At 52.7% G+C, this 12400-nt stretch overlaps 1 protein-coding gene and 1 long non-coding RNA gene across 3 annotated transcripts; one reads left to right on the top strand and one right to left on the bottom strand.

The window, feature by feature from the left end:
• Positions 1 to 4462: 4462 nt before the first annotated feature.
• On the bottom strand, positions 4463 to 5076 carry LOC116783384. Its single transcript, XR_004355667.1, has 3 exons — positions 4813 to 5076; positions 4611 to 4722; positions 4463 to 4540 (listed from the first exon to the last, which is right to left on the bottom strand). It is a non-coding gene; the product is annotated as an uncharacterized LOC116783384 (long non-coding RNA).
• A 2948-nt stretch (positions 5077 to 8024) lies between these two features.
• On the top strand, positions 8025 to 12400 carry PCDH8 (protocadherin 8). 2 transcript variants are annotated; one of them, XM_032680909.1, is made up of 3 exons: positions 8025 to 10537; positions 10675 to 10885; positions 11367 to 12400. In XM_032680909.1, the coding sequence occupies exons 1-3, from the start codon at positions 8126 to 8128 to the stop codon at positions 11738 to 11740; spliced, it is 2997 nt and encodes a 998-aa protein (XP_032536800.1). In that variant the 5' UTR covers positions 8025 to 8125; the 3' UTR covers positions 11741 to 12400. The 2 variants fall into 2 exon arrangements, with proteins under 2 accessions (XP_032536800.1, XP_032536801.1); XM_032680910.1 differs by having other exon boundaries at positions 8041 to 10537; positions 10678 to 10885.

Genomic DNA, 12400 nt, shown 5'->3' with positions numbered 1-12400 from the left:
AGCAAACGGAAAAGTCGCTTGAGCCGTCAGCCCTTATCTTTGGGGATAACATAGATTTTATGCCTCTTTTTTGGTCTAACTTGATGCATTTCTTTAGCACCTACTCTCTAAGCCTCAAGCTTTTTTGTGACATTATTCCATACATTTATTATGGCACTTGAAAAGCAATAACCATTTATTTAACTTTTCAGAATTGAATTCTGCAGACACTGGGGGCAAATGATTTTTTTCCCCCAGGGGTAATGTGTGAAATATGTGATGGTGTCTGTATTTCCAGATGCAAAAACCACAGACACAGGGTAGCAATGTGCACCTCTTTTTAAAGTGAGTTAAATAAATAAAGGCACCAGATGGCTAAACCTGAAAAGGTAAAGAGGTAATTCCCCCCAAATTGTGAAAGGGCTCCATCACCATAGACTATGTCTGCAGAAGTAAACTAAGTAGAACCAGAGTATGAAGCATTTTATTCAGTGTTGTAGATGTAGCCATAGAGGCTGCAGTGGTTTCCAGATGGCCCCCTTGTCCTGCTGTGATGCACATTTACAGGTGCTGGAGGGACAGGTGACATTCGGGAACTGACTGGCTAACTTTTAAAGATGGGCAAACATGCCACCTAGGGCTATGGTGCAGATGCATCCCTCAGCCACGGGAAATAGCTCTACTCCTCTCCACTCTGTCCCCAGCTCCAGTCCCAGGTCACATCACCCAGGGCCAACATTCTGCCTCCTCAGCTAGACCCCTTCAGTGAAGCGTATGCGGAGAATGAGCAAATGCCGTGCACGAAAGACAGACCACGAGTACAGGGACGTTTTGTGCGTCTGGAGGTCCTGCAAAGGTCAAAGAATGGCAGACTTGGACACAAAAAAAAAGAAAGAAAAAGTTTACCCATGGCCTCAAAAAGCAGTCTGATCTAATCCTGAACTCATGAAATGCAGCACAATGCAGCAGCAGAAAACCTTAAAGCAAAAATCCTGGGTGAAACACTCAAGAACACTCAAACAATTTAGGAACCAGAGTTTCCAAGCTTCTGAGAAGTTTACATCTCATTCACTCAGTATGAATATCTAAAGCCTTTCCAACTTTCTTGTAATGGGATGTGTTTGCTCTCCAGGTTCCTCTGTACTGCTATGTGCTGTTTTCCTGCCCCGCCCTGCCTGGAGCTGCTGTACATCAGGCAGCAACATGCTGGCAACCATTGAAGCTAAAATCCATCACCCAGCACATCAAAGGTGGAGGCAGAGAGGGAGGTTTAACTATGAGCCCTTCTGTAGAATAGAAAGGGAGATGATCCCAAAACCACAATGAAGGAGAGCAGCCTGATGGAACTCATCACTGCTCCCCCCACATCCTTCAGTTGCAGGGTGCTCCTTGACATGCCAAAATAAAACCTCAGGCTGGGTAGACTCCAGCCCTGGAGGCGGTCGGCTGAGGAGGAGTGCTTGCCGGCTCCCCAGGAGTGAATGGCGTGCTCCTGCCCTGGCAGGCAGCCAACTGCGGCAGCCGCCCGCGTCTGGGCTCTTCCCCTGCTCTCACTGCCTCTTCAACAGGAGTGACACGAGGCACACTCTCGCTCACAGCCTGCTGCCACTCGGGAGGCTGGGAGAAGAAGAGACTTAGTCCTTCACAGCTGGGGGCCCTGACTTTGCAAGCTGAGGCGCGATTAGGATAGAGGACAAGGAGGGAAGAGGGGGGAGAAGGAGAGGCGAGATGGAGGAAGGGGCTCATGGCACATGGCTGAGTCCCTGCCTCACTGTCGCATTTTCCTCCCATGCCACCTTCATCATTGTAATCGTCCAGGAAACAACCAGGAGCATACCAGGGCCAGAACCTGCAAAGCCCCCCAGCCTGGGAATCAGAAGCTGTGGCACTGTGCCCAAGTTTATTAACCCTGCTGTGACACTGGGCTAATTAGCTCCAGCATGGCAGCACATTAATGCAACTTCTCAGTTTCCAGGACCTCAACAATAATTGCTTCCCACTGTCCCCTCTTGTCCTGCAGATGTGTCAGTGAATGGGACAAGAAATTACATGCACAGAGTAAGACTCAAAATATACAGACAGCAGAGAAACAGGAAGGACATTTTTAAGGGCATAGTAAAAATATATTGGCATGTATATAACTATCCTTGTGTTTGTATAAGGATACAATCTTACTTGGAAGGACTTCGGAAACTGTAGGAAGGAGGCAGAGCCCAAGGAGTGACCTGCCCATACGTGCTTAGTGTGGCACTGGGTGGGTGACACTGGCTGGCCAGGGGCAGCAGGACATGCAGAAAGGGACTTTGCACACCAAATAGCAAGGGAGCTGATTCTCAGAGAAATCAGTGGAGCCCATCACAACCACCACACATAAGTATTCACAGAGGATTGTACCTCTTCGTGGTAGCTGAGAGGTGTATTTCTTCCAGCCATTCATCATTTGTAAGAGTCTAAAATTCCAAAGAGTCCTTCAAGGAGGAGATTGTGAATGAGACCCAGGAGGAAACAAGGAGCTGCTGGAGGAAAGCCAAATATACCAGCCCGGACACCTTCAAAGTGCTATGAAAGACATCCCAGACAAGCATACAGCAGCAGCCACAGAGTGGGAGCACCAGCTCCCAACAGCCAGGGAGAGAAGCTGTGCATCCCAGTGATCTAACCAGTTCTTAAGCTCTGAAGAAGGTAAGCACTTCTTCTAAAGGTCCAGATTGGAGACTGACATGAATAACTACTCTGTTACCTGCACTCCTTAAAACCAAAGGCACTCAGGCAAAATAGCTACAAAGAACCTGCATAATAAAGGTAGTTACTTCTAAGGGCAACTCTGACTCAATAGTCATCATGGTGGGCAAACGGCAGGACTTGGTCCAATGCACCCACAATCTGTGGACATGAGGGGTGGATTCTGAGAGACCCTCAGCCCTCATCCAGTTTAAAATATGCTCAACTTCCATGGCATTCAATGGCAATTGGATACCTAAATATCCCAGACCTTGTTGGGGCTGAGCCTTGCTCCAGATGAGAAAGCTGAGAACTGAACATGAGAGCACCTGCCTCCTGATTTAGCAGCTGAAGAGCCTCACTTAACTCTTCTGGGGCAGAAAAGTAGAGGGTAAAGAGACCTGGAAAAGGGGGGGGGGGGGGGGGGAGCAGAAAAGGAGAGGGGACACCAAGGGGTAAGGTTGTATGGGATAGGAGGGAAAAATTCGCATTCAGATACCTTGCAGGCAAGACAGACTATGAAGCACCCCAAAAAAACGTGCACTAGACCCTGACTGAGGGTGACATAGGGAGACCTTTAGGAATGCACTGCTGAAGGGATACCTCCAGGCAGCTCGCACGAGGCCCATGAGGCACACGCTGTGTGGGGAATGTGAAGAACTGGTCTTTTGTTTCATGCCCCTTTGTTTTAACCTCTTGAATCAAAGATCCCAGCTGCTACTCTGGGAGAGGCTAGAAATTAATCCAATTAAAAAATAAATTCCCTGTGGAATCAAAACTGCTTGCCAGGTGGGGGGTACGGACACACGATTTCTTTCTTCTGCAAAACAAACTCTTTCTTCCAACCCACATTTCACAGAGGGGAGGTGCAGGCAGGGAAGCATTTCCAGCAAATAAACAAATGATCAGAATGATTTATAACCCCAGTACCAACCCACAGCTCATGGGAAGGTTTGGAGCCTCTGTCTCCTATAAGCCCGCGTGGCCAGAGACAGAAGCACAATGCTTCATGCTACCCTCCAACACAAACAGTCATAGAGCAACAAAACCCTTTGTCACTTTGTTCCACTCTTTTGTTTTCCAGGGGTTTTGGTCAGCCCAGGCTTGTGGAGCTTGACAGGTTAACCCACACTTCCTTGGTTTCAGTAGAAATGATTAAACAGGGGGGATTGTTTAGGCCGTGAAGCAGAAGGAATTCCTTTGTTTTTGTAGATCACTCCAAGGCAGCCAAGCCCGTGGGGGTGCCCAAGAAGAAAGAGGAAGGGGCTGAGCATGGAGAGGATTTTCCAGGGAGGGAAGTCTCTGCCACTACTCCACAGGCTCAGAGACAAGGGATGGGGTGACATGCTTCATCTCAACTTCACATCTGGAGAGAAGTCAAAAAGACCCTCTAAGTATGTTGGTGAGCAGGACCAGCAGGACACCATGCCCAGATATTCTGACTTCTTCTGAGAGGCACAGCAAAGTCATACCATCCTAGGGCTTGTGCTACGAGGGGATCCCACCACACCACCCCGAAGGCATGCAGTCACCAAGCAGCCTATGTTGAGAGGGCCAAAGAGAGAGGAGAACTTTCAATAGCCAAGGCTTGGTGCCCCTAAGATCTTCTGGGAACAGGGAAGCACATGTAACACAGCCACCTCTCCTTAAAGCCTGGCTTGCTTCCACCACCCCATGCTTGCATGAAGCTGCACATTCTCCCTCAAGGTATATATATGTGGTCCTGATGTACTGGACTGGAATTCTTTGGGATTCTTACCTTCTCTCACACCACCAAAACTTAACACCTTCTAGCTTATCTCCATCAACGCAGATCACTGGACAGAATCCCAGACATCTGCTGAGAGAAGGAAAGTCTTACCCTGTTGTGCTGGGGACACTGACACCTTGATACACATATGCAAATCTACTATGTTGTAGGTGATGGTGAAAAGGGCCACAGCAGTGTCAGTGCTCAGCTAGAGGAGTGAAGAAGAGGATGAGATCCTGGGGTTTCATCACTCCACCTAAGGCAGTAACTACCTGGGGAGAGGGTAAAGCACTCTCAAACTTTATTTCTAAGGGCTGAATCAGAATCAGGGGGGGAAAAAAGGTAAGTTTAAAAAAGAGAACCTGGAGTGATTTGCTGGTGATCACTGACTTGATTGCTGTTGACATCAGGCTGGTGGTGTAGGAGTGCTCCTACTCCTTGGGAGCAACACATTACCCAGGAACCCAGGTTCACAGGGGTGAGTGGGGGAGCTTTGCTTTTTCCTTTGCCTGATACCCATCTCTTGGAGCAGCTTTGATTTCTGTGTCTAAGAGGTATGGAAAGGAGCTTGGCAGCAGAGATCAGACCTCCGGACACCACAAAACACCTCCTTCTTTGCACGCTCTGAGTCTCTGCAACAACACTAAGTGCAAGAGAGCTGGTAAATTATTAAAACAACCTTGCAACAGCTCCAGAGAAACCACCAGTGCCTCAGATTCAAAGGAAAGGCTGTGGTGTGAGAATCCCCATTAGTAACAATACGCACAGTTTGCAAGAACATATGTCCCCGCATGGAGCAATCAACCAATCTGGGCTGTTTAACCACAATATTTCAAAGAAGTGCTTTTAATGCAGCTGATCCGTATGTTTATTTTGAGCTGTAAAACAGGATTCTTCACCAGCCTTTCAGAATGTTTCTGTGATGGACTCTATCCAAACTATTGGGGAGAAGGCTTTGCTCCAGCAGAGACACTGATATGTCAGGGCTTTTTTAAAATCGAAGTCACGACAGTGGAAAGAGAATAACTCAGACAGGCAGAAAGTGCATTTGGCCTCTAAAAAAAAAAAAAAATGAAAAAGGCGTGAGAAACAAGACCCCACTGGGATGCTCTTAAGAATGGGTTTGGATTGTAAGCATTTGAGATGGGGACCAGGTAGATGGGAAAGGGGAAGGATTTCCAAGTCTCTTTCTGATTCAAATACTTGAGCACACATTGAAAATACAGCCCCTTGCACCCTCTTCTCCTGCAGAGTGCATGGGAGGTGAACACAGGTCCTGGTTTATCGATTGATTGGCTTTTTTGTAAAGAATAAGAGCTCCTCGTGGAATAGCCATGCCTTTGCGGGGAGGGGGAGGTAGAGGGTGGGCGGAAAGGTCTGGTCTCCTTCCCTGCTCGATCTAATCCTAATTAAAAATAAATTACATGCTGTATGGAACTTGAAATGGCAAAGATAATCCTGTTACACACGAGGGGCCGCCCCGCTGCCCACTCCTCGCTCCCGGCCGGCGGCCCCGTTCCCAGGCAGCTCGGCCCCGGCCTCTACACCTCGGACCACGGCCCGGTCCGGACCACGATCCTGCTAAGGGCAGCCCGGCCCGGCCTCTCCCCGCTCCGCCGGGTGACCGCCTGCGGAGCTCCGCGGGCAGGAGAAAGGAGCTCCGCGGAGCCTTTTCGTATGGAAACCGGGCGTTCGGGGAGCTTTTGTTGGCGGCGGAGCGTGCCCCCCCCCCCCCTCCCCGCGCCCCCGCAGCCAGGGCTGAGGAGCGATTTAAATCCCATTTCCATAAGCCGGTGCTGCCGGCAGCCCGCAGCTCCCCGCTCGCGTGCCGCCCCGCGCAGCCCCAGGACGCCCCCGGGACACCCCTGGACACGGCCCCGTTCTGTTTTCCACCCTCTCCCTGTAAAACGCATGTCTTGAGTTCCCTGAGACATGGGAGGAGGGGAAGGGAAGGGAAGGGAAGGGAAGGGAAGGGAAGGGAAGGGAAGGGAAGGGAAGGGAAGGGAAGGGAAGGGAAGGGAAGGGAAGGGAAGGGAAGGGAAGGGAAGGGAAGGGAAGGGAAGGGAAGGGAAGGGAAGGGAAAGGAGAAAGGAGAAAGGAGAAAGGAGAAAGGAGAAAGGAGAAAGGAGAAAGGAGGAGAGAGAGAGGAAGGAGAGAAAGGAAGGAAGGAAGGAAGGAGAAGGAGAGGAAGGAGAGGAAGGAAGGCAGTTGTCCTTCAGGATCCCTATCGTCCTTCGCTTAGGGTCTCCTCCCTGCGGGCCAAGGCCAGCACAGCCCTCCTCATGGCCGCCGAGGCACTGCGGCGCTGGGAGCCTGCACCCGGCTCCACGCAGGGCCTCGGTGCCTTGCGGGGCAGATGGTTTCGTTCCCCCCGGTTCGTGCCAGGTTTCAGCCTCATGCTGTTATTTTGTTCTTCTGGAACGAGACTGGTGTTGCTTCCCAGAGAGGCCCTATTAGGACAAAAAGAAAATCCTGTGAATAGGCGTAACAGGGCACCAGGAGGGATAGGTCTTAAATGTATTTTAATATGAGCAGGGCATTGTGTGTAATTCAGCGCTCATCATCGTTTAGTCAAAGAGTTATGGCAGTGATTGGGAATGAATAGACGGACATAATGGATACATGTGGCGTTTGCTCATTATATTCAACTTAGTCCAACTCCTCTGTGGAAACTGTTCAACTTTCTCTCCCTTTAGCCTGTCATAGTGAAATAATACAGACATTGGTTCCTCGAATGGGATAGCCTGCCATGCTATTATATTTCTGCAGCTAACGAGGGCTTCATAAGCCTTTGATACAGCCTGATCTTTGAAACCTTTCCAAATCTCCTCAAGCTTATGCTAAATCCTATTTGGAACTTTTTTTTTTTTCCTTTTTTTCCTCCTCGCCTGCTAGTGCCCCAGGCTTAAGAAACCCGGGCGGTGACATGCATACTAAAGCATGCGGGGACACCTCCTGAAAGGCGACTTACGGCGCTGATCACAGGCTCTCACGCGAGTGACACGCCACTCCGGGCGCGCAGCTGAATGCGGCCACCGCCACCCCCCGCACCCCGCTAATGCGCGCCCGCCCCGCACCGCCGCCCGCGCCCGCAGGGCACGCCGCGACATGCCACGACACGGCGCGACATGCCACGACACGGCATGACGCTGCATGCCCCCGGCACCTTTCCGACCTGTGGCAGGACTGACAAACCCCACTGCGCACTGGACGCCGTGCTCCCCGCGCCAGCGCCGCTGCCGCGCGTCCGGAGAGAGCGCAGAGACGGGGAGGGGGGGGAGAATGGAAGGAGGGGGGGGAAAGAGAAGAAATAAATAGAGAGAAAAAGAGGAATAAAAACGGGGGGGGGGGGGAAAGAAAGGGAAAAAAAAAAAAAAGAGAAAGGGAAGCCCCCAGACCCCGGAGAGTTAAGGAAAACAAAGGCGCGCGCTCTGCGCCCGCTCCCGCCCGGCCCGGGCACCGCCGGGGGCCGCCCGCCGCCCGCGCGGCGCCGCCTCCCATTGGCTCCGCCACCCGCTCATTTGCATAGCGCCGTCTATGAAAGGCCGCGCGGCGGCGCGGGGGGCGCAGACGGCGGCGGAGCGATCTCGGTGCTGCGCAGCGCTGCACCCCCGGTACTGCACAGCGCCGTCCCCGTCCGCGCCGCGCCGTCGGGCTGAGCCCTGCGCCGCTGACATGAGCCCCCTGCGGCTGCTGGCCGCCGCCTGCCTGCTCGCCCTGTCCCGCTGCAAGACGGTGAGGTACCGCACCGACGAGGAGGGCGCGCCGGGCACGGTGATCGGTACGCTGGCCGAAGAGATGCCCGTGAAGGCACCGGGGGAGATGAGCTTTCGCATGATGAGGCAGTTCAGCAACAGTTCGCTGGTGCGGGTGCGGGAGGAGGACGGGCAGCTGAGCATCGGTGAAGCAGGGCTGGACCGGGAGCGACTGTGCGGGCAGGCCCCCCAGTGTGTCCTGGCCTTCGACGTGGTGAGCTGCTGGCGGGAGCGCTACCGCCTGGTGCACGTGGAGCTGGAGGTGCGTGACATCAATGACAACTCACCACGCTTCCCCCATGCCCAGATGGCACTGGAGGTGTCGGAGAGTGCCACACCTGGCACTCGCCTCCCACTGGAGGTGGCTGTAGATGAGGACGTAGGCTCCAACTCCATCCAGAGCTTCCAGGTCTCCCTCAACAGCCACTTTGGTGTGGAGGCGCAGACGCGGGCAGATGGGGCACGCTGTGCAGACCTGGTGCTGCTCCAGGAGCTGGACCGTGAGCGCCAGCCCTCCTACACCCTGGAGCTGGTGGCCAAGGATGGTGGCAGTCCAGCGCGCTCGGGCACAGCCACTGTGCACGTCCGTGTCCTTGACGCCAATGACAACAGTCCAACCTTTGCCCAGAGCTCAGTCACAGTGGAGCTGCCCGAGGACGCACCGCCCGGCTCCCTGCTGCTCGATCTGGATGCTGCTGACCCTGATGAGGGCCCCAATGGTGAGGTGGTCTATGCCTTCAGCAGCCAGGTACCCCCCGAGGCACGGCGGCTCTTCCGTCTCGACCCACGCTCAGGTCGGCTCACACTGGAGGCCACCGTGGACTACGAGCGCACCCGCACCTATGAGCTGGACGTGCGTGCCCAGGACCGTGGTGCAAGCCCTCGCGCTGCCACCTGCACCGTCATCGTGCGCCTCACTGATGTCAATGACAACGCACCACGCATCAGCATCAGCGCCCTCCGTGGCGCTGCCAGCGCCGCTGGCGTGGCCTACGTCAGCGAGGCGGCAGCCAGTGAGAGCTTTGTGGCCCTCGTCAGCGCCTCAGACCGCGACTCGGGCACCAATGGGCAGGTGCGCTGCAGCCTCCGCGGCCACGACCACTTCGCCCTGCAGCGCGCCTATGAGGACAGCTACATGATTGTCACCACAGCAGCGCTGGACCGCGAGCGCATCCCTGAATACAATCTCACTGTGGTGGCTGAGGACTTGGGCTCACCACCCTTCAAGACTGTCCGCCAGTACACAGTGCGGGTGAGCGACGAGAATGACAATGCACCGCTCTTTGCCAAGCCCCTCTACGAGGTGGCCGTACCAGAGAACAACCCCCCAGGTGCCTATATCACTACAGTGGTGGCTCGTGACCCTGATCTTGGCCACAACGGTAAGGTCACCTACCGGCTTCTGGAAACACAAGTCATGGGGGCCCCCATCTCCACCTACGTCTCGGTGGACCCCGCCACTGGAGCCATCTATGCCCTCAGGACATTCAACTATGAGATCCTTAAACAGTTGGACCTGAGGATCCAGGCCACTGACGGTGGATCCCCACAGCTCTCCAGCAGCACCCTTGTCAAAGTGAGGATGGTGGACCAGAATGACAACCCTCCTGTCATCATCCACCCAGTGCTCACTAATGGGACGGTGGAAATCAGTGTGTCCAGCAAGACCTCCCGTGACTCCCTGGTGGCCCAGATCAAAGCTCGAGATGCAGATGATGGGGCCAATGCCGAGCTCACCTTTGCCTTCCTGGAAGAGTCTGAGCAGGAACTTTTCACCATCAACCCAAGTACTGGGGACATTGTGCTGAGGGGCGACCTCTCTGAAGAGCTGGGACAGCTGTTCAAGGTCATCCTCACTGTGACAGACAATGGCAGACCCCCCCTGGCTGCAACTGCCACAGTAAACTTCCTGGTGACTGCCACTGCTCCATCCAGTATCCAGGACTTAGCCAAGCCCAGCTCCTGGGAAGGAAAGGCTTTGCAGTGGGACATCCCTCTGATTGTGATCATCATCCTGGCAGGCAGCTGCACCCTCCTCCTGGTGGCTATAATCACCATTGCCACCACCTGCAACAGACGTAAGAAGGGGAACGACATCAAAAACAATGTTGCCTTGAAGGACCAAATAGACATCTCCCACCTGGAGAAGGGCCATCAGGAGGAGGGCAGCCAGAGGGGGAATGTGTTTGAGGTACGAACCTTTCCCAGCAAAACCTCTTTCACCAGCTCCGACCCTTCTCCTGCTGCTGAAGAGATCTCCACCACTGAGAATGGCAGTGACAGCACTTGCCTCTATGAGGGTCAGAAGAGGCTGAGAGGACAAAGTGGGGAGGTAAGGACCCACTGCAGGGAAGTGGGGCAAAGGGTGGGGGTGTCTTGGAGGTTGTGAATTGCAGAGGTGCAGTTGATGTTGATTTACCCTTCACCACTTCCCCCTCTCACATCTTCTTTAATTTCCCTCCCCCACAGCAGGCTTTTGCTGCCACTCCAAGCTACAACAAGGAGCCTGCTCCCCCCGTGGCCATTTGGAAGGGACACTCCTTCAACACTATCTCTGGCCGGGAGGCAGAGAAGTTCAGTGGCAAAGACAGTGGCAAAGGTGACAGTGATTTTAACGACAGCGACTCAGATGTCAGCGGAGATGCCCTGAAGAAAGATCTCATCACACACATGCAGAACGGTAAGGGCTTGACCTCTGCTCCCCACTGGACCCTGAGACAGACAGATGGGTGGATGGGAAGGTGGATGGAGGGACCCATCCTTGGGGCACAGTGGTCAGGCAGGGCAGCTGGAAGGGGAAACGTGACATTGCACGGCTCAAACCACCCATCTCTTTTCAGCAGGCTGTTAGATCTTGGTTCCTCTCTGCAGTGAGAGCCCAGCACAGATTAGCAGATGCTGGAAGTGCTGTAGGATTGGGTGTTTTTCTTCCCCAAAAAGCTTCCCTTTAAGTTAAAATTGTGAGGAGTGTCCCTAGCAAAACGATATAACCTTCCCAAGCATGGGGGGTTTTTTGTAGTATGGTAGAGCATCACCTCCCCACTCCTACCATCAGTGCATTGAATCATCCTGTGACTGATAGCTCTGAGGATTATAAATTATGTGGATTTATTCCTGCAGTAACAATGGGTTTCTCCTCCTCTCTCTCTGTCTCTCTTTAGGTCTGTGGGCATGCACGGCTGAGTGCAAGATCCTGGGCCACTCAGACCGCTGCTGGAGCCCCTCCTGTGGCCGAGCCAACCCTCACCCTTCTCCACATCCTTCAGCACCCCTCTCCACCTTCTGCAAGAGCACGTCCTTGCCCAGGGATCCCCTTCGCAGGGACAACTTTTATCAAGCCCAGCTGCCCAAAACAGTAGGGCTTCAGAGCGTCTACGAGAAGGTGCTGCACAGGGACTTTGACCGGACGATCACTCTCCTCTCCCCGCCACGCCCTGCACGGCTCCCCGACCTTCAGGAGATTGGGGTGCCCCTGTTCCCAGCCCCCTCAACTAGATACCTGGGCCCCCAGACTGACACGACTGAGAAAGCGTAACCCAACATGCTCCCCCTCAAGTACACCCATCCCTGTGCGCACACAACTAGGTCACTCCTAAGAGCCTTTAAGTTATTGACCAGATCCGGTGTTGTATGTGTAAATATGCAAGATGTGCCTTAAAAATGAAGTTGTTTGGGAAAGATTTCCAATCACATCAGTACTGTTTGATATTTGCAAACAAAAAAATTGTTTGTAGTTAATGTAATTTTTATGAAATGTGCAGTATTTAAATTTCTGTTCATGTTTTCTACATTGGGGTTTTTTTTTTTTGCTTTTGGTTCAGCCATGGCCTGCCATTTTTTGTAGTGTTTTTAACCTGTACATTGTGTAATGTAATGTTTGTATATAATGAAAATTGGTTATATTTTTATAAAATAAATACTTAAAAATGGGAATTCTTGCCAAAGGAACTATCTGAAAGACACAATAGTAATAATTAATAATAATATCCTGAATATGTAGAACCTTGTAAGGGAAATTCCTCTTTCACGGTGTAATAATAACCTGAGCAACCCAGTGTACTGAGAAGTTTGCCTTGCCAAATGTGACTTGTATTTCTTGAGTCTGTGGTCATCTTAAATGTTATTTAATTGCCTTTGGTTCCTGTAATTTGTATCACTGATAAACACTAATAAAGGTCTTGTGATGTGTCAGAGA

This window comes from Chiroxiphia lanceolata, chromosome 2 (genome assembly GCF_009829145.1).
Source record: "Chiroxiphia lanceolata isolate bChiLan1 chromosome 2, bChiLan1.pri, whole genome shotgun sequence".
Lineage (NCBI taxonomy): Eukaryota > Metazoa > Chordata > Aves > Passeriformes > Pipridae > Chiroxiphia > Chiroxiphia lanceolata.
The sequence above is the reverse complement of the archived record's forward strand: the minus strand, read 5'-3'. Positions and strand labels throughout refer to the sequence as shown.

Coding starts and splice junctions, on each gene's coding strand:
- PCDH8 (XM_032680909.1), top strand. CDS start 8,126: ATGAGCCCCCTGCGGCTGCTGGCCGCCGCCTGCCTGCTCGCCCTGTCC. Junction 10,538..10,674: donor TGAGAGGACAAAGTGGGGAG/GTAAGGACCCAC, acceptor CCTCCCCCACAG/CAGGCTTTTGCTGCCACTCC. Junction 10,886..11,366: donor CATCACACACATGCAGAACG/GTAAGGGCTTGA, acceptor GTCTCTCTTTAG/GTCTGTGGGCATGCACGGCT.